Below are 21,323 nucleotides of genomic sequence, written 5' to 3' on the forward strand. Positions count from 1 at the left end.
TTTTAATTATTATAAGAGACTTTATTAAAAGTGATTAATTAATTTTTTTTAAAAAAATCCATTAAAAATTATGAATATTGTTGTTAAAAGAAATTACATGATTTAATGAATACTAATAATGATGGAAGAAGTCAATTTGTAAAATTGCGATTAAATTTGTAAAATGATGAAAATAAAAGAATAAAATGTAAACTTAAGTACTAAAGTCAACCTAATAAAATGTGAACTTGAAAACCAATTTGATACGAAATGAATTATAAGAGGGGCTCATGGAAGCAGAGAAAAATGTTATGAAGAATGAATGAAACATAAAGTAACAAATTTAGTTGTGTGTGGCTCTTATTGTATAGTACTATACACAGAAATGAATTATGTTTTGATGAGTTTCACGGTGGACAACAGCACTCAACCAAAAGAAGTGGCCTAAGCCTAACTAAGCCGGCAAACAAAAGCAGTAAGTTAGTCTGATTCAAGGCGAAGAACCCCACAGTATTTCCGCACTAACAGAGGCAGCCTCAGCCTCAGATTCAGAAGCTTCCTTCACGATCCTAAGAATCTCCAACTTAACATCTCTCTTCTCCTCTGCGCTCAACCCCTCCCCCACCTCCACCTCAACTGCAAACCTTGAAACGCAACTTTCAAAAGCAGAATTACACTCACTCTCGCAACACCCCCCTCTCTGCAACTCCATAAGAGTCTCCACCAACCCCCGCTGCACCATCGCCTCCACCACTTCCCTTCTCCCAATGTACCCGAGCTCCATCACGCACTCCAACGCCGCCACGCGCACCCCCAAATCCCGCGATCGGAGAAACCCTAAAATCCTCGGGATCTCCCCGCCGCACAGGATCTCGTCCACTAACGGGCTCCGAATGAACCTAATCAGCTCCGCCAAGACCCGCAGCGAGCAGCTCGATGCCATCGCTATTAGGGCTCTTATGGTTGGGCCCATCAGCACCAGGCCCACGAACACGTTTTTGTTAAACTTAACCAACGCGGCTATTGCCATAGCCGCTTCTTCCTTAACCCGCTCCGAATAGGAACTTTGGAAGAGGACGCACTCGAGAAGCGTGAACACCTTCGCCCTCAGGACCAAATCCTGGAACCCTAAATCGAAGCCCCGGGAGAGCCTCTCTCGGAAGTCCAGCAGAGCGTCAATCTGCTGTTGGTCTTCCTCGGGGGAAGGGTGTTGCAGGGCGTGGACGAGGTCGCGAAGCGTGAGGCGGTCGAGGTAGGATTGGATTTGGGCGTGGAGGGTGCGGGCGAGGTGGGAGATTTTGTGGAGGGTGAGGTGGCGGGTGAGGAGCGATCGGGGGGAGTAGCCTTGGAACTTGTGGAGGTTTTCGATTTGGGTGCGGAGGGAGGAGAGGGTGTGGGAGAGGGTGCGGAGGTTTGGGTCGGAGGAGAAGGCGGCGTGGGCCTTGGTTTCGAGGTCGAGGAGAGCGTCGATGGCGGCGCGGGAATCGGTTTTGAAGAGGAAGGAGAAAGGGGTGGTGGTGGTGTGGAGGTGATTGGAAGCTTCTTGGAGGGCGTTGAGGAGAGTTAAGAGGCGTTGTTTGGGGTTGGGAGGGTCATCCATGAGAATGGAAGTTGTGTGGAAAGGACTAGAATGAGAAGGGAAAGGGAAAGGGAAAGGGAAGGAAGTAGTAGTACAGTGTACAACTATCAGTCTTCATGATCAACACAACCAGCAACCATTCAGCTGAGTGGACCACGTAATTCACTATGGTTCATTTCTTCCTCTCATCATATGCATCGATCATCATTTTATATTACACTTCAATCAGTATACACTCATGCACCATCAAACTATTATAATTCACTATTTATATCATAACTCCCTGTTTATATAACTTTTTTTTACTTATTATTTATAATAAAAGTCAATAAATTTATTAATACCATAGTTTATAATTAAATGGCACTAATATACATGATGTAAACATAACTTATTTTCTCTTTATATTATTATTATTATTATTATTTGTTTTAGTAATAATATTAAAATAATGATTTTTTACACTTAAATTTTTTTATTATTGCACATACATGTATTTTTTTTTTTAATCTAGTTCTTATCATATCATACTAACTTTAATGCTGATATTTCTAAAAATATGAAAATAATAGTTAATAAAATATAATATATGAAAGTGGTAATAACTTCTAAACAATTTCCTTTACGTAAATTTCTTGAAAACACTTTCATTGAAAAATAGTTTGTAAATCAGCTTATTTGAGATACCTTCTCTTTTACGCTGTGATACCTTCACAGCCATTAACTACTTAACAGCTAATTTTTGTAAAATGTCATCGTGTACGACTGGACGTAAGTCTGGTGGCAGCCCAGAACGTGTCCTGAATTTAGATTTTTGATATGAAATATCCTCTTCATTTCTTTTTCTTTCGTTATTAAAATTTTAAAAGTAAATATGTGACTTTTCTTAAAATATAGTCAACTTCATTTTATTATTATTTTTATTAAAATTTTAAAATATAAATGTGGCTTTTCTTAAAATATATATTAACTTTAATTTATTTTTTTTAAATTTAGAAAATGGAAGAAATGAAGAGAACCTATTTTCTGATTATATAAATTGCTTAATTATTAAACTGTTTCCTAGTAGTAATTAAGGGGGGGAATCATTATAGAATTCTACGGTAATTTCTAAACAATGAAGTTTATTGTCTAAAAAGTTAAAAAAAATAAAAATAAATTAATAATGGTTTCAACATAAATACATAATCATCGAACCTAAATCAAATCAAATCTAAAATGTATTCACGATTATATCAAAATACTTTTGGTACTCCGTCATAAATATTTTAACCATTACGTTAACGTGAATAATTAATTTAATATATGTAATTTAGTAATACTCTAAGATGATCTCCTTGAATTTAAATTATTTTTTTAAGAAAACAAAAATAATGTAATATAATATGAATGGCCAATATTTACACTGGAATGTAATGCTTTTCTTTGTTGATACATACTCATTTTCTCCATTTGAGGCTACGGATCAATGAAAAACTGAAGTTTGCCAAATCTAAATCAACAAAATAATTATAATGTATTGAAATATAAACTAAAATAAATACGTAAAATAGACCTCTAAGGATCCCGGAACTTGTGCTGTGCAGCCCACTTCAAATGCAAAGAAATGTTTCCAGATTTAGCTCCATCTAGGGGAAAGGTTTCACTGTATTCCCCTTCTAAGATGACCTTAGTCAGAGTCAAGATCACTCTTCCAATTTTTTCCTGAAATAACCATGCATTTACGAAAACACTCAATTTGATACTGATTTAAGAAATGCATTATTATAATATAATATTAAAAAGATGATTAACAAAATTTAAATGCAGTTCTACATATGCTTTTGGCATTATTTTTCCAATTAAAAATAAAGTTTTTATTTTATTTAATAATATATAACAACTTTTTATTAAACGTCAACATAAATTAGCGAGATAAATTTCAAATTTTTATAGGGGAAAATACTAAAATCAATTGTATCCAAGTTTTATCCTAAAAATATGGATGATAATTAATCGTACTTATTTCTATTTCATTTTTATCAATTTTTTTTTCTTATTTTCTCACTATCTATTTTCTCTCCCCCTAATTCTTTTCTATCTATCAATCACAAAAAATAATTTAATATTTTGATGACTCACAACTTATTAAAAATTTGTTTGGATAAGTTTATTCAAAAACACTTCTATAAAAAAATATAAAAAGAAAAATTGAAATAATTTTCTCCTTAAAGTTAAAACTAGTTTATTTATGAGTAAAAAAAACAAGATTTTGGAAGAATTTATATTAAAAAAACTTCTACAAAATTAATTTATACATAAATTAATTAAAAAATTTTAAAAATCTATTCTTTTTTTTTTTGTTATTTTTCTCTCTTAAAAATACTTTTGAAAAAAAATATCCAAACACGCAGACAAACATGATCAAATCACATACTAACAAATATAAAAAATAAAAAAAAAACTAATAAGAGAAAGTGGTCAATTTCGTTCTTGCTTATTAATTTAAGCAATGATTGCTCAATTTATAAAACCACAAACATCAGCTATCAAAACTGCTCTAGAGGAGCCAAAGAAAGGTGGGTATCAAAATATTATCGACAATGTTAGAGGTTATTGAATGAGGTTACCAACTCAAGCAGCACTTAGAAGTAAAAAAAAACAAACTCATGAGAAAAATTCAAGAATCACCTTGCCAAACGTGTCGTGATCGTAGACTTCAAGAATTAACATTTCGTGTAAGCCATCCTCCACAACAAAATCAAATGTTTGATTCCAAACTGGGTTTAGGGATTCATTTACAACCTGAGAATACAATAAAGATTATTCAATCTATTATAAGTATATATAAATCAGTGCGTGTATATGGAATCAATTAAAAATATCTGTGTTTGGCAAGTAAATTCAAAACAAATTTTTAACTAATTGCCTTTCAAATTAAACTACTTCAAGATTCTAATCGATTCAATCATTTGAATTAATCATGTGATTCTTGAAATTTTTTTCTTTTTTTAAGGTTCGTTCCTGGAGTATCCACCGCCGACAGCAGTGACTAATCTCCTCGCTAACGCGACTGCATACACAAGGTAGGATTCGAACCCCTGACCTTGCTTAAGCGTGAATCAACTCCTACCGCTGAACCACACGCCTGGGGTTATGTGATTCTTGAAATTAATAATAAAAAAAACTCTAATAGAGCAAATGCCGTGAAAAATGTCCAAAATCTTACTCTGGTCTTGAGCTTTTTATCAGTTTTTTTCAACATAAGGACAACAAATGGATCAGCCTTTCCCATTAAGTCCACTACTGGCAAGTCTTCAGCTGAAATCACTGTCACGGACAGAACCCCTCTTATAATCACGTTGCTTCTCCTACGTGTCCTTGTATCCTCAGCCTCTGCGTCACCAGGTCCACTCTTGAGGGTCTTCTCGAACGAGGTTAATGAGAAATCAGGGTCAAAAGGGTTCTTAATGCTGTTTTCGACTCCAAATGGGCAGTACAAGAGCTCCAAGTGCACCTACATGGTGTATATATGTGAAAATGACAGAAAGCTCAAGAAGACTTATGAATTCCTATAATACGAATTTGTACGAGTAGAATACTATAAGTAAACACAAACGACAAGTATCGAAGAAACGGCCAGAATTTAGGGAGTGTTCATCAATTAATAAACTTGATAGCACCTTGGTTTAATAATCTACGCATGCCACCGGGCCAAGTTCTAAACAAATTGGCTATTGGCATTGATCAGCTAGAATGCCAGATTGAATGTTTCAAAGATGCTAAGAATATACTACCTTACCTCACCCCTGTACTTGTTATCTCTATGGACCGCCAAATCCTTAACCAAGTGAAGCCATACATCCTTGACTTTACCAGGTTCAAGATCCTTCAGCGAAACTTGGGCACAGCCAATAAGCTCAGAAGCCTGAATGCCTTCATCATCGAAAATTCTTACGGTCAAGTGTTGCGTTGACGCATCTTCAATAATGAACTCAAAGTTCTCATTCCATATTGGATTCAACTGGTTGTTCTGAACACGCCCAGCAGTTGGATTACAACCACACACAACCATAAATAAAAGAAAAGTAAGCTTCCATCGGAAAGGAAGGCTGTCTTACGATTATTTTACTGGTTTTGGTTCTGTCACGAAGCGGGCGTACAAATACAACAGCATAAGGATCGGATTTCCCAATCACATCTTTATTTGATAAGTTCTTTGCTTGCACTAGTTTTACTTCTAGTATTCCAACCGGTTTCAACTCTAGATTACTGCGAGAGGAAGAAACAATCACACGCACTCAAATACATAAATATGATACTCAAATGGCAATGCTACAAAAAAAGGATTTGGAACGAAAACAGAAAGACATAAACACCGATCGAGCAACCATGACACAATTAGTTTACCATGCCGAAATTGAATGAAATAAACACCCACCAGTAATCAAGGCAGCAACTCTCTAATATAGGTTTCATTAACACGAAACCATGCCCAAAGTTCAAAAAGAAAATGGGTGAACCACTGAATCAGCATACGTTTTAATTTTAAATCGTCAAACCTAGATTGGATAACCTCTTTCCGGTAATGACACCGTAAGGTAGAAATTTTACTTTCAAACAATTTTTTACATTTTAGTTTCAAAACATTCCCCAACTCCATTAAGGTAAGTAGTTGCTGTTGGATTACATCAATAGTTCTAACAGCTGTTATAACAACCAACCCTTCTTCCCCCCACACACCAAAGAAAACGGTGACTAAGCATTCATCTGTGGTTTTCATTTTGCCAACCTAGTGAAATCAGACTATATTACCTACAATTACTTCTAGAAGCATCTACTGTCTAGCTCTTAATGGACAGGTGAAGCGGAATTGCACATGCTTATGAATTTGTTTGCAACTTTGCCATTAAAATATAGGTTCCAGTCACTAAAAATGTCCCGTTCGATCCAAAATATTGTCCTTGTATCATTAATTATCAGCGCCCAATTTTTAACTTCCCAAAACATAAATTTAATAAAAAAAAATATTTTCCACGTTTGGAAAGAAAGTGAGAACGAACTTTTACATACCTGTAATCTCCCGGTAAAATTGGTATAATTTGGCGTACTGGCCAAGTTATAGAGTCTTCAATGGCGTCTCTAATTGTTTCCTTAATAAATAACAGAGGAGTTTATTACCAAATTAGAGTCCTGAATGAATTAAAAAGCTATTGAATATTGACAATGCAATGCGAATTATAATAATGCCTAAATGAGGTAGTTGATAATAAATCTTTGAATTTCTGTTAACTTTTTATTTTTTTAGTCTTTCAGTAAATTTTATTTGATTTTAGTTTTTGAAAGTTTTTTCTTTGAACAAAATTTTTTATGCTAGAGACCAAAAGTAAAAATTGATAAAAAATTTGAGGGTTAAAATTAGTAAAACAATTGTTTAGAGGTTAAAATCAAAAATTAAAAAAAAAATAAAACTAAGAACATATTTAGTTCTTGATTATAGTTCACCACGTTCTAAATACAATGTATCTGGATTAATTAGCACTCTCTATTAAGAATTTGGAACACACTCAATAAAGACTTACAAAAACTTCAAAAGAGAGATTCTTGGAATGGAAAAGAGAGTAAAAGAAGTATGAGCAATACCTCTAGGAAAATACAACAAATTTTTTCATATTTAAAAATAATAATTCATAATAATCATAAATCCTGAGAATCATTTTTAAATATTACTTAAAAATTCATGATATTTATTGTATTAAATAAACAAATAAAATACAATAACATTTTCATTGTCATATTCTCTAAAAAAAATAAAAAAAATATTCGTGTACCAAATATTTTCTTAAAAATATCAAAATAATAATAATAGTAATAATAATAATAATAATAATAATAATAATTTTTAATTATTATAAATGAAATAGTAAGATATATAACTGTTTTTTATTTTCACTTTTTAGTGGATTTTTATACTTAAATATAATTTTTTTTAAATAATTATATACAACTTTCTAATATTCTGTCTATTTATAATTATTAGAGACATGAAGTGTTAATTCCTCTAATAATAATAAACTTCCTCTAATAATAATAAATATGAAGTGTTTCAATTCCTCTAATAATAATAATAATAATAATAAAGATTTTCAATGATATAAATAGTACCCATTAAAATTTGTGAAACCACAAAACGATCTATAGATTATCAAACTGAACGAAAATATTATAATGCCTGGTAATTAGTTTATAACTAGGAGATCCTGTTAAACATGAAGATTAGCTACATGGCTCATTATTTTGTAATATAGCATCAACAAACAAATAAAAATTAAAGGAATAACAAAAGCACCATAAAGATATAATTTCCTTATACCTCTATAGCATCAGATACCCCCGGTAAAGATGATAGATCGCCACCAACAACCTTAAGAGTAAAATCCAGATCTTTCTGTTGGCAGAACAAAGAAAAGGAAGAAATTTAAAAATAGTTCTATTTTGTAATTTATGCATATTTGAACAAGCCCCATTGACATCAAAAAGCTATATCCCAAGTACGAATCTGCATTTTGTTGCTGACAGCTTGACACGCCCTGAAGCTATGTTCGTTTCCAGTTACTTGACATCAAAGAGCAGAGATACCGTTATATAATCTCATGTAAATTACCCTTAATCTTCCCGGCAAAAGACAAAAGGCATATGTAACTAGACAATGTAACACACCTTTTCTTTCAAGGAAAAACAAATAGCTCCAAAAGCAGGGAACTCATTCACTAGTGGTTTGAAGATCAACCTGAAAACCCCAGTGAATCCAATATTTTTTACCTATATAAACAAATTGCCAGGAAAGAGAAGAATAGAATGATAAGGAATAACTTAAAATAAAAGTTGACATATGCAGTTATTAATGATACTACTAAAAAGATTGAGTTGAACTATTCACCTTATTCATCATGAACAGTATGCAAATCTTTTGGTAAAGAAAGGAGAGGCCTAAGTGAATATGTCTGGTGTTTGTATTAAAAAACAGAGACATATGCACTGAAATATGCATTTCTTTAAAGCGTAGGGAGACAAACTTGTGTAGATAGATAAATAATATAGTTGAAAGTTGATAATATTCATCAGAACTAGCATGACAGCCTTTTTTTAATTTGCAACGTTTTTAAAAAAAGTAGTGCAGAGTTATTTTTTATACGACATAGCATTTAGATAATAATCTGAAAAGGCAATCTTATTCGGTACATTATTTTGTGGTTGACCGGAAGTACATTACCAAGCATTTATTTATTGAACAATAGCAACATAAAATTTGACAAATAAACTTCATGGCATAATCAGGTGCGAGGAATTTATAGCTTGAAAAACGCAACTTATTCTTGATAATAAAAGGAAAGAAAATGAACCGAGATGGACTATATCAAATATTGTAGTGTAAATAAATTTATCTCTTCATGAGTCAAAAAGGTTCCTTAATATCTCTTCCTCTTTGAAAAATAATGAAAACTTAAAATTAATGCACAAAGCTATACTAACATAGATTGAATTTAGGGTCAGTGTTTTGCCAACAAAATAAAATGAGTGGCAAATTAAAGTGTACTACTTTGCACAACTGTGTTAATTATATAAATATAATCGGCCTGCAAAAATGTCATAAGTGGGCAATGATTTGTGTATGACCTGTACAGGAAGTTTAACACCAACTTTTGTTTTAATGTCAAGGACGATATTCGGGTTACCATCCCACTGCATCTCCAGATCCATGGTCACCCCACCAGCTCCACTGTCCTCTTCAACAATTGTAACTCCTAGAAATTTCAAGCAGTTAAAGTTTGCAATATTACAAGGATGAGCAACAATTTAATAAATTGAAGATCATCATCTGGTTCACTTTGTTCAACTTGGTTGCGAACATAAAGAGACAGGAGAAATCCATAAGCATGAGCCAAAATTGTCAAAGTATTCAAATCCTTACATTATTAACCAATGACAAGCATATCAAACAGAGCATTCAAGTACAAAATAAAAAGGACTACCCATTAGGCATAAACATAAATGACAATATTCGCATTAATGTACCGAACCTGTAAATTGTGGAGCCACAGTGCCAAGGGTCAACTTGGAGAAGGTGAGAGAAGACAAAATAACGGGTTTATATTCTTCAAGAATGGGTTCCACATTGCTTTTTATCAACTCCGACGCTGCCTGTGCATATTTCCACATTGCATCAAAAGTCTAGATCCATAAACACGTTCAACGAATATGTAACAAGAAATTCAATAAATGAAAAACAAAAGTAAAATACCTCATTAACGTACGGCCAAATCTTATTGAGTAAGCTATTAAACCAATTTAACTGCAGATAATGAACAAATTAATGTCAGAAGCCAGATCAAAATTGAAAGTCCAGTACGTAATAAGAAAAAAGTGTGTACATGAACTCAACTTCTGTCTCCGAGTGAAGACCACCCAAGACGGATAGAAATTAGGAGGCAGAAGTTTTCTGGAATCTTCCACCGTCATTCTCGCAAACTCTGCTATCGTCTTCGCCTAAAAACGATTCACGAAAATCACACCACGACGCGCACGGTGAGATCAAGTAAACGACATGTAAAAGATTCACATTATTATTATTATGGAATGAAAGAAACGGTTAAAATGAGATGAACGTGGATGTACCAAATCTTTGCGACGCTTGGATCGGACGCTTTCGTGACGAGCGAAAGCAACGATCAAACCAATACCAATGGCGATACCGATGAACATGCCGCTCATGAATCCCATCTTCGCAAGGGAAATTAACCGCTACGGCCAATGCGAATCGCGAATCTGCTTTGCCTTAATTTGTTGCTTAGCTCGTGCATGGTTTTCAGGCCATGTTTGTTGGAACACGAGAGAGAGAGAGAGAGAGAGGATGTGTCTGTATATTAGTTAGTTACGTTATGTTACGTTGAGGCGCGGGTAATCAAGGCTGAACTAAACTAGATTTGTGAGAATTATTAATTAACTAACTAATTAATCAAATTTGTGTTATTATTATTATATAAATAATGTGAACATTCATTGATTATTGACAAAGTAATCCATGTGTTAGTTGAACCGATATGATAGATGAGTATTGTCCAATTAATGAATAAAGTAACATGTGCTTTTCTTTACCTTTCCTTCTATTGTTTCTTCGCCTTCTTTCTAACTTCCCCTGTTTTTAATCTTGTTAAAGAAGCAAAGGGTAACAAATGATTTCTTTAGGATCGTGATATTTAGACACCTAAATAGTAAAAATATATAATAAAATACTTTTTTTTAAAATTATTTTTCTTTATATATAAATTTTTTAAAAACTTTTTATCTCTTGTCTGATGCCTACACCAAGATCCAAGAAAATCTTTTTCTTTTGTCTAGTTTCAATAATAATCAAGTTCCACTGTGCGGTCCAAGTTATGCGTACGGTGAAGTTTATATTTAGGAGTAGTAAAACCAAGTGAACGACATTCACTAATTTGCTTGTTTACTTGAAATATTAATTTGAAAGGAACTTCTAGAAAGAAAGAAAAATTAAGAAAATCCATGAGGATCCGCTGTTCAAAATGTTATAAGTTATAACCATACTGAAATAAGGTGTCACACTTGCTTCTTTCTCAAGGAGTTTTGCAGGGTTTCTCTTTAATTAGTTCTAGAGACCGATTAGCCTCTTTATAAAAATAAGCACATATATAACATAATGAATATAAACATTCTATAATGGTTAAATAAAAATGTATCATTTTAGTAGCTTATTAATTAGTTTGATAGCATTCAATCAATATAGATAGATCCAAAATTTAATTCAAATTCAATATGATTGCGTTATGTATTTGACTACAATATAAGCTAATTTGGTATAAACTTTGAGTTTTTTCAAAATTTTACCAATAAAGTTTCTGTTAGTTTATGAGTTAATTTTATTAAACACACTCGATAGTTATGTTTAAAAAGTCACTTTAAACACTTATAAGTGATTTTATTAAAATAAATTTATTTAATAAATAAGTTTATTTTAATAACTTATTACTTGATTATTTTAATAAGCTACTTTAATTGGTTAATGGCTTATAAATAAGTTACTTTTTTATTTATCTTCATTAATTAACTTTACTCCCTTTTTATGTGTTTTTTTCCCTTCATTTTAACTTGATAAGAATTAAACACAACTATCAAAACCCCACCATTCTTTTATAATAATAAAAAATTAAAATTAGTGTACAATAAATTATTAGAAATAAATTCAAATATATATGTATAGAACTTATTATGTCATTTTATATTTATTAATTAGTTTATTAACTAGTTTTATAATACTTGCATTCCAAACATTTTATATCTAATAGATTGAATTGAAAATGTAACATACACTACTAGAAAAGTGTTATTTTTTTGCAAATTTTCTTGAAAAAAAATATTTGCAGAAATTTTTTGCGAATTTTCCTGCAAAAAAATATTTGCAGAAAATTTTTTGCGAATTTTCCTACAAAAAAATATTCGCAGAAATTTTTTGCGAATTTTCCTACAAAAAATAATTTACAGATATTTCTTACAAATTTTGCTACAATTTTAATAATCATGGAAAAAAAAATTTCATGGTAAAAATTTGCAGAAAATATTGTAAGAATTTTATTTTGTTTCTTGCAGATTTCTTGCAAAAATAAATTTGCAAGTAATGTTTACTAAATGGTAGAAAAATTTTGCAGGTAACTTTTCCTGCGGATTTTCTTGCAAATTTTAATTCGCAGGAAAAATAAAAAATATATTTAAATTAATAAGATTAATATTTTAATAAATCTTCAAGTCCCACATCGATTGAAAATAAAACAATTAAAGAGTATATAAGTTAGAATAACACTTACCTTACAAGTTGAATTGTATGGTTGAGTGTTAGACTTGTAATCTACAATCTTAGAATTTAAAAGATTATGTATGAGACATTAAAATAAAAGATTATGAATTCTTAGAATATAGAATTTATAATAATTTTTTTTAATTTTTTCGTAAAAAATATTCCTGCAGAATTTCTTGCGAAAAAATTCGCAAGAAAGTTTCCTGCGATTTTTTTTTTGCAAGAAAATTTCCTGCAAATTTTTTTTTGCAGGAAACTTTCCTGCGAATTTTTTTCGCAGAAAATTTCGCAAGAAAATTTCCTGCGAATTTTAAAATTCGCAAAAATATATTATCCACGAAGGTATTACCTGCAAATAAAATTTCACAGAAAAATTTGCAGGAACAACGTTTCCTGCAAATTTTTATAAAAAATTCGCAGGAAAAGTTGCATGTAATAAGAGAAATTTTAGTAGTGATAAGATGAGCTAATAACATATATATTATGGGATGATCTATTTAGTAGGAAATCTCATATTCAATTCCTATTATATACAAAAAAAACACTTTTGAGCCAATGAAATTATTATTTGGTTGAGCAAGAAGATACTCATGACAAAAAATAAAAATATAATAGTTGTTAATAATTATTATAAAATTTAATACAATACTTGTTTTATACAATATATAGTTAAAATATTAATTAAAATTAGATTTTATGAAAAAAAATCAAACAAAAAAATAATTAACACAAATAAAAAAATTTGTGTAGGTGTATAATTTTTTTTTTAACCTTTTCTAGAGAAAAATCAAATATTAAAATAAGTTAGTTTGATAAAAATCAAATATATATACAAAATCTATTCTGTTTTTATTCTTTTATCACTTAAAAAAATAATTAAAACGGATTTAACTGAGAAATTTAACAAGGATAGAAATAAAGTAGGGAAGATAAAGAGTATCCTAGACGTGATAAAAAAAAAATGGTAGACGTCACCCACAAATTAAACCTGCACAGAAATTTAAGAGGAAAAAAAAAATAAATTCATACCGTGTTTTAGCGGGAAAAGAAGTTATAGCTTTTTGATAATAATTAGAGTAAGAAATGTGTGTTTGATACTTTGATCACGTGCTTTACACACTTGCGAGGTCAAGAGAGTCATTTTGGTCGCTGCATCCGCGTGAGTTCACACTTTACATCCATCCACTACTGCTTGCACAAAGTTTGAAACAGAGATTTCGTATCACATACATACTTCATCTTCACACCTCACTTCATTCTCTCAGCAACCAATCTACTACAAACACACGCACAAGATCAAAAGTTCAAAAAAAAAAAAAAAAAGAAAGAGAAATTAAACAATGAAAATTTGTCGAAGGCGCTTATTGTTTCTATTCAGAATTTTGTTGCTCTTTCCATCGTTGATCCTCATTGAATGGCTACTTCCATGGCAGTTCATGAGATTCACCGAATCCAATCTAGAATATTCCGTTCCTCTTCGAAGACAGCTTTCCGGCGAGACTCAACAACTTCATGCTCTTGGAGACGCCGTTCACTCAAATAACACCGTAATCGTAAACTCCTCTATCTCTCACGCATATGTGTGCCTTTTGATTTTCTCTACTCTCATTATATATGCTAGCTGTGAATTGAATCTTATAGAAAATTGCAATGTAGGTTAGATTTTTAGTTTCTTTCTTCGCATAAGATAGGCATTACTATATATTAATCTATTGTGGATCGATCGGTGTTAGTTTGCATTGATTTGTTTCTATATATATGCAGGTTGCACTTATGTTATGCGTATTTATAGGATGGATGAATGATGATTATGTTATGTTGTTGTTAACAGAGGGAAGTAGGAAATGAGAAGAGTAGAGAAGAAAAGCGAGAAGAAGGACTAGCGCGAGCAAGAGCTGCAATGCGCTTAGCTGGAAAGAATCTCACTACGCCAACAACACACGATAACGACATTCCCGCTGGAACTGTTTATCGTAACCCTAGCATATTTTACCAGTACTCTTCTATCCTATTTTATTAGCATCAATAATAATAATTTGTTATTTTTATTTCGCTTTTCCTATCAAATTATAACTTGTATTATATTTACAATTTTTTTCTAAGTGTTAAATGAGGATGGAGTGTCCATTTATAATTTTTCCTATAATAATAATAATAATAATAATCATAGAAATCTTATTCACATGGCTTGCTTTTGCTAATGAGAAAAAATTATTGTATAATTTGAAGTCACCAATCTTAGATGTACTCAAATTTTCCTGATAAACTGAAAATTTTAACTACATGTTACATGGAAATTGGCTGAAATAAAGATGGTATATATCCCAAATCATCATATAATTAATTAATATTTCTCGCTTACAAGAGACCCCCATATATGGCATGTCATGATGTTATTGATTTATGATCAATAAATTCTCTTGTTCTTGCAACAGAGATAGCTTGAGATAGGGGGTGCGAAGTGCATGCGCTAGCATACTTTCGCTTTCAGAGTTCCATACAGTCATTATACTTATAAAAATTTATGCGAAAAAGATCCTTTGCTGTATGGTACTATTGTCACCATTAACATTGTGTCCCTGAATAACATGGCTATATTTGTACATCCAAGGCTAAGTATGCAGCTTATAAATGTTATAAAGAAAATAAAAGTTTGTTTATTAAAAAAAAGAAAATTGAATGAATAACTTACGTTATTCGTACAGGAAATTAATTTTTATAATAATCTTTATCCATATTTGTCTTTTCCCTATTTATTTATCTTCATCACATAATTACTCTTTTTTTTTTAGAACAACATCACATAATTACTTATTGGAAAATATATTTCTCTTTCTATTCTGCATCTCTTGTGTATAAATAACGTTTTGTTTCCAAATTATTGTTACTTTTGCATTAGAAGCCATGTGATGTCACTTTTAAATTTGAAAAAAAAATGCTTAAATAATAAAAATGATGAAACAAGGACACACACCTAATGCTATTAGATACCTAGAGTTTACTCTTGCCAAATTATTATTACTTTTGCATTAGAAGCCATGTGATGTCACTTTTGAATTTGAAAAAAAAAATGCTTAAATAATAAATATGATGAAGCAAGGGCACACCTAATGCTATTAGATACCTAGAGTTACACTGTGTTTGGTTGCATGGAAAATGTGAAAATTAAGGGGAAATAGGATTAATAGATGAGTAAAATTGAGTTTGTGTTTGGTATGATTAAAATAGAAAAGGAGGGAGAAATATATATATATATATATATATAGGGAGCATATCAAGTGAGAAGAATTTATTGTGAGAAGGTGAGAAGGTTAAAATATAACCCTTAGATTAATCAAGTGAGAGAAAATTTGGGATTTAATCAAATGAGAGAAAATTAATCTAAGGGTTATATTTTAACCTTCTCACCTTCTCACAATAAATTCTTCTCACTTGATATGCTCCCTATATATATATATATATATATATAAAAGTGTACTAGTTCAGCTAAACATATTTATGCAATAATAAGAAGAGAAACAATGAAGAAATAAATCTTTCTACATTCCGATCATCAGTACACAATAGCCAAAATCCATTGAAAATTAATATTTAATCCATAGCTATATACTCGAAGTCCTGACATATAGGACCATGTTGTTCCACCAACATATCTGCAAGAAAATTTCAGTTTTCTTGGAAAAAGGGAATAAAACGGTTAATTAATTAACTTCTTGTGGTTATATATTATTGCAGGAGCTACTTGGAGATGGAAAAGATATTTAAGGTATACGTATACCCAGATGGGGACCTACCAATTGTTCACGACGGCCCGTGCAAGGACATATACTCGATTGAAGGGAGGTTCCTTCATGAGTTGGAATATGGGGTTGGGAGGTTTAGGACCAACGACCCCACTGCGGCTCACGTTTACTTTCTTCCATTCAGCGTCACATGGATGGTCAAGTACCTCTATACACCAGACTCTTACGACGTAACTCCTTTAAAGCATTTTGTCTCTGATTTCGTGAGAGTGATATCTACCAAGTACCCCTTCTGGAATAAAACTCGTGGTGCCGACCACTTCATGGTTGCTTGTCATGATTGGGTTTGTTCAATCTTTTCTATACAACTTTTCCTCGATCCCTCTCCACTATTTAATGTTAATGCATTCATGTTTTATTTGAATTTCCACACATACATCTCACGTTTCAATTATGTTACAACTCTCGAACCAAAACATGCATTATATGTTGTCTTATTATTCGTGCAGGGTCCTTATGCATCAGACGGAAACCCTTACCTCTACAACACCTCCATCCGTGTCTTATGCAATGCCAACACTTCTGAAGGCTTCAACCCTCTAAAGGATGTACCTCTACCGGAAATCCACCTCCACGGAGGCGAAGTATCCCCTAAACTCCTTTCACCTCCACCGGACAATGCTCCACGCCGCTATACTGCCTTCTTCGCCGGTGGCATGCACGGCCCAATTCGACCCATCCTGCTCCACCACTGGAAAAACCGAGACGACGATATACGTGTCTACGAGTATCTCCCGAAAGACCAAGACCTAGACTACTATTCCTTCATGCTCAATTCCAAGTTCTGCCTTTGTCCAAGTGGGTATGAAGTGGCTAGCCCCAGAATCGTGGAGTCAATTTACGCCGAATGTGTGCCCGTTATCCTGTCAAAGAATTATACGCTTCCCTTCAGTGACGTGCTGCGATGGGAGGGGTTTTCAGTGCAGGTGGATGTTTCAGATATTCCAAGGTTGAAAGAGGTGCTCAGTGCAATTTCAGAGAGAGAGTACCGAAAGCTCAAGAATGGAGTAACGGCTGTGAGGAGACATTTTACTCTGAATCAACCGGCTAAGAGATTTGATGTCTTTCACATGATCTTACATTCCATATGGCTCAGGAGATTAGACATAGATCTCCGATAATTTGTCCTCATTCTCAAGCATATAGTTAAGTAAATATTTAGTGATTTGTGTTTTTCTTTTTTTAGAGTATTTTAGGCTCCAAATACGATCACATTAAATTGGAAAGTTGATCATTTATAGTATTCAACGGAAACATGTAATGTAACTCCCTAGTACAATGTAAAACTTTTAACTCAATCACAATGTTAATAGTCATTAGTGTTAAATTTATAATTTATCTAATTTTCAAAATTATTTCTAAAATTATTGTAACTTACCATCTCACTCTTTTCACTTAATTAATTAATGTGTGCAAGTGATGTTCTCTCATATAAGAGAGTTATAATTTAAGTAATTAATGTAAAAAATCACTTGAAAAGTCAAAAGAGTCTTATAAAAATATGCAAACAAATCTTAAAAAGAATGTCTTACATATAGAGATAAAGGAAGTATTTTTAAAATTTTTACAGGAAATGTTAACAACACTTGATTACTAACATTTTTTTTTTACTATTTATTATTTTTTTGGTGAGTTTCAACTCTTAACTCTTGATTTATATTACAAACATTCTTTTTGTAAATTTTATTTAAATTTAAAAATACTGTTAGTTTGATAGTTTTCTTCATTTAAGAAACTAACGCCGCCAGGGCGCCACCTTCTCATTATAGCTAGCTACGCATCGTCTTTTGTTCAATTTGTTGATAATATATGAAAATTTGAGGCTTGAATATACTCCAAAGCTATAACTTTTGGTGGTTTGTGGTGATGTTAGCTGATTTGAACCGAACTGATTTTCAAAATAAAAAATTAATTGAAATTTTTTAATTTGTTATTTAAATTTTGAATATAGGTTAAATTTTTTTTTGTTAAATCAAGTTATGATATTTAATTAAAAATCACAAATGTTAAATTATTTGAATTAAAGTGTCAAATTACTTAAGTTAACGACTTTTAATATATAAATTTATTTATAATATAAAAGTTAAGTTACTTTGTATTATGTCAATATATTATCCTAAAATATATTTAAAATATTATCATGTTAATAAAAAATATTTGTTATTTTATAGTGTTTTATTTTAATAATATATCTTCATAACCATAAATTTAATATTCCCATATTATAAATAACGCTTAAATATTTGAATTAACTTTTTAAATAAGATCTCCTATTAAGGAGCTTCATAGCCACCATTCTCCTCTATCAGCAACTCACCCCTTTCATACTCATCATTCTCCATTGAAGCAAAAATCAATGGTTGAACTCTCGTCGCATACTCACGATGATTGCACCTCACACTCAATTCAACGAGTTTGTTGAAGCAAAAAATCGTGATAGTTGCACCTTTGTTACCTCTATCATCCATTGCGACCTCCCTACCCCGACAATCACTCCTTCATTGTTTATGTGCAATAGTCTCACCACCTTCATGGTCACCCCCAAAACCCTCTAAATCTTCACCTTCACTAGTCGTGGCTTCTTTGTCAAAACCAAATCATCCCCAAATCATGTGTTAGGAGTGTACATTATACTGTGACTTTGCCAAAACTTCCAATCCATGTATGCAATCGAAATGTTTGGAGAACGTCAATGAAGAACATGAGATAATTCAATTTGATAAAAAAAAAAAAACATTCACTTAACTTTCATAAGAATACTTTTTAACTAACATTGTATAATGTTTCAGATGGTTAATAACAATATTGGATCATTGGTGATATTAAAGTCAAAGGGTAATATATAGCAAACATCGTCACACAAAATAGTAGGTGTGATTTCTTCTGATATCTTTTAATACTCTTTAGTTGAGATATAAAATTCACTAACATAACAGACTAAAATTTAATTAATTTTTTTTACTCAATTTCATAAATAGAACTTCTTTGTTAGATTTCACATATTAGTTTAGATACTATGTCTCTTTATATTGATCACTACCATCACTTTAGCATACTGAATTCTTATCTTCATTCTAATATCTATAACAATCATGATGACTCTCCAATATGAAATGAAATTGAAATTGAGATTATAGTTTTATTGGGTAGGAGTAATTTAAACCTATGATGTCCTTTTTGCTTTAATTTCGTTATATTCTATGTTGAGTTTTCATTAGTCACAAGATTTTCAATTCAACATTATTTTATAGTCGTGCTTTCATCAAGGTAGTTATTTTAATTTATGTGTAGCAAAAAAAGAGAACTGCTTCATGATAGTTTGTAGTGAGCCTCCATTACTTGTGATAGTTTTTGTTCAGTGTTCACTGTGTCATAGGAATAGCTACAAAAAAAGAAAAGAAACATATTCTATCATGAAGCATCAACTTTCATAACAAATTAATAAATAATAATTACATATCATTTATTATTTTCTGTAACTAACATTTTAACCAAACTCTTAATTACAAATTAATATGTTATTTAGGATATGTAAGCATCAATTAAATATAAATAAAATTACCAATTTCTTGATATTAATTATAATAAACTATAATAACGAAAGTATATTTTATAAAAATCTAATTGTGTGTGCGCGTGCATGCGTGAGTGAGTAATGCGAGAAAAGTAAATTTGTAAATTTATATACACAACTATTAATATGTTCAAAGTGCATTAAGGAGAGTAAAATTTAAAATATCAATACATGGGTCATGCTTAAAATCCCTTTCATAGTGAAGGAGATAATTGAAGAATGAAATAATCAAAATCAAAGCTCTTAAAGGTTCTCGGATGATAATCTATGATCAAAACTAAAACTTTAAATGTTAATCCTTTGTATTTCACATTGTATTCATTTTAATATCATTTTTGCTTCATCCATGGTTTTTAACCATATTTTCTTACCAAATATTATTTACTCTATTTTAATATCATATTAATAATAAATCATATCTTTACCTGCATTTACCTTAATTTCATCCTTACAAAACTCATTTTACATGATATTTATTTTTGTACATAATGTCAACACTTAATTTTAGCAATATTTTCTTTGATAGAGTGGTGTGAACACAAGTTTGTAATATAACTCATAGTAAACTAACAACTATAAATATTATATGATTAATGTATAAGAATTATCATATATTTATTCTTGATATTTACATTCCAAAATAATAGTTACAATATTACTAAATTTTGATATACATATATTTAAAATATAATATAAAAATTATGAAATTTTGATAAACTATGTAAGGCACGAGTCCATGTCTAATTCATATTTAAATTCACAAAATCTGATCATTATTTCATAATTTAAATTCATAGAGTTACTTCTCATATCTCATCATTTTTTTTTAATTTTCTTATAACCAAGAAATTAAGTACAAATGGTTAATAAGTCGGATACAAAATTGAATTGTTCAGATAATCTCAAGTTTAATTATTGATTTGGTCAGACTTTACTTACCTTCCCGTTTCCGATCAAGTTTAGTTTTGGGTAGTTTATATAAATTTTGACCTAATTACAGTTTTGTTAAGCATTTTTTATTAAAAAATCATGTTCTTAATCTATAAAATATTTATAAAAAAATTGTTTTTTAGTCTCTAAATCCGCTAGAAACAGTATAATTAAGTCAAAATTTAATGTGTAAATCTCATTATAACAAAAAGAAGAAAAAAGACCAACATTTTTGCGGAAAGAGTCAATTACCTGAACTGAGTTATAGTCACATTTGACCAAACACATTATAAATGAAACCAAATGAATTTATTTGAATTAATTCATTTTTATCTTGGCTAAAATTAAACCAAATTGGCTGTTGGTCCTAATTCTCAGGCTGAACGGTGAATGTCCCAGCTTCGTGTGTGCTATATTTCTTGTAAACCCAATATTAGATGCAAGGAATGAATAACATACAAAATTTACAGTGTTTTAAGTAAATTACTCTATTAAAATGCTTTAAATACTATCCCCATTAACAACAAATATTTAAATTTTTAAATCAGATGAAACATGCAGTATTAAGGCCTGCTTCAATAGCTAGCAGAATCACGGGCTAGGAAAAAT

The 21,323-nt window shown here is 31.1% G+C and overlaps 2 protein-coding genes across 2 annotated transcripts; one reads left to right on the forward strand and one right to left on the reverse strand.

The window, feature by feature from the left end:
* Positions 1 to 2,892: 2,892 nt before the first annotated feature.
* LOC109797265 (synaptotagmin-4) lies at positions 2,893 to 10,527 on the reverse strand. The gene is made up of 13 exons (XM_083077497.1): positions 10,214 to 10,527; positions 9,978 to 10,084; positions 9,840 to 9,888; positions 9,619 to 9,739; positions 9,215 to 9,342; positions 8,258 to 8,359; positions 7,911 to 7,985; positions 6,611 to 6,690; positions 5,659 to 5,809; positions 5,340 to 5,570; positions 4,767 to 5,054; positions 4,229 to 4,342; positions 2,893 to 3,262 (listed from the first exon to the last, which is right to left on the reverse strand). The coding sequence occupies exons 1-13, from the start codon at positions 10,316 to 10,318 to the stop codon at positions 3,116 to 3,118; spliced, it is 1,698 nt and encodes a 565-aa protein (XP_082933623.1). The 5' UTR covers positions 10,319 to 10,527; the 3' UTR covers positions 2,893 to 3,115.
* A 5,438-nt stretch (positions 10,528 to 15,965) lies between these two features.
* On the forward strand, positions 15,966 to 17,486 carry LOC109796298 (putative glycosyltransferase At5g25310). Its single transcript, XM_083076408.1, has one exon. The coding sequence runs from the start codon at positions 16,156 to 16,158 to the stop codon at positions 17,329 to 17,331; it is 1,176 nt and encodes a 391-aa protein (XP_082932534.1). The 5' UTR covers positions 15,966 to 16,155; the 3' UTR covers positions 17,332 to 17,486.
* The last annotated feature ends 3,837 nt before the right edge of the window (positions 17,487 to 21,323 follow it).

The sequence above is a fragment of the Cajanus cajan genome, chromosome 6, assembly GCF_000230855.2.
Source record: "Cajanus cajan strain Asha chromosome 6, NIPB_CcT2T_4, whole genome shotgun sequence".
NCBI lineage: Eukaryota > Viridiplantae > Streptophyta > Magnoliopsida > Fabales > Fabaceae > Cajanus > Cajanus cajan.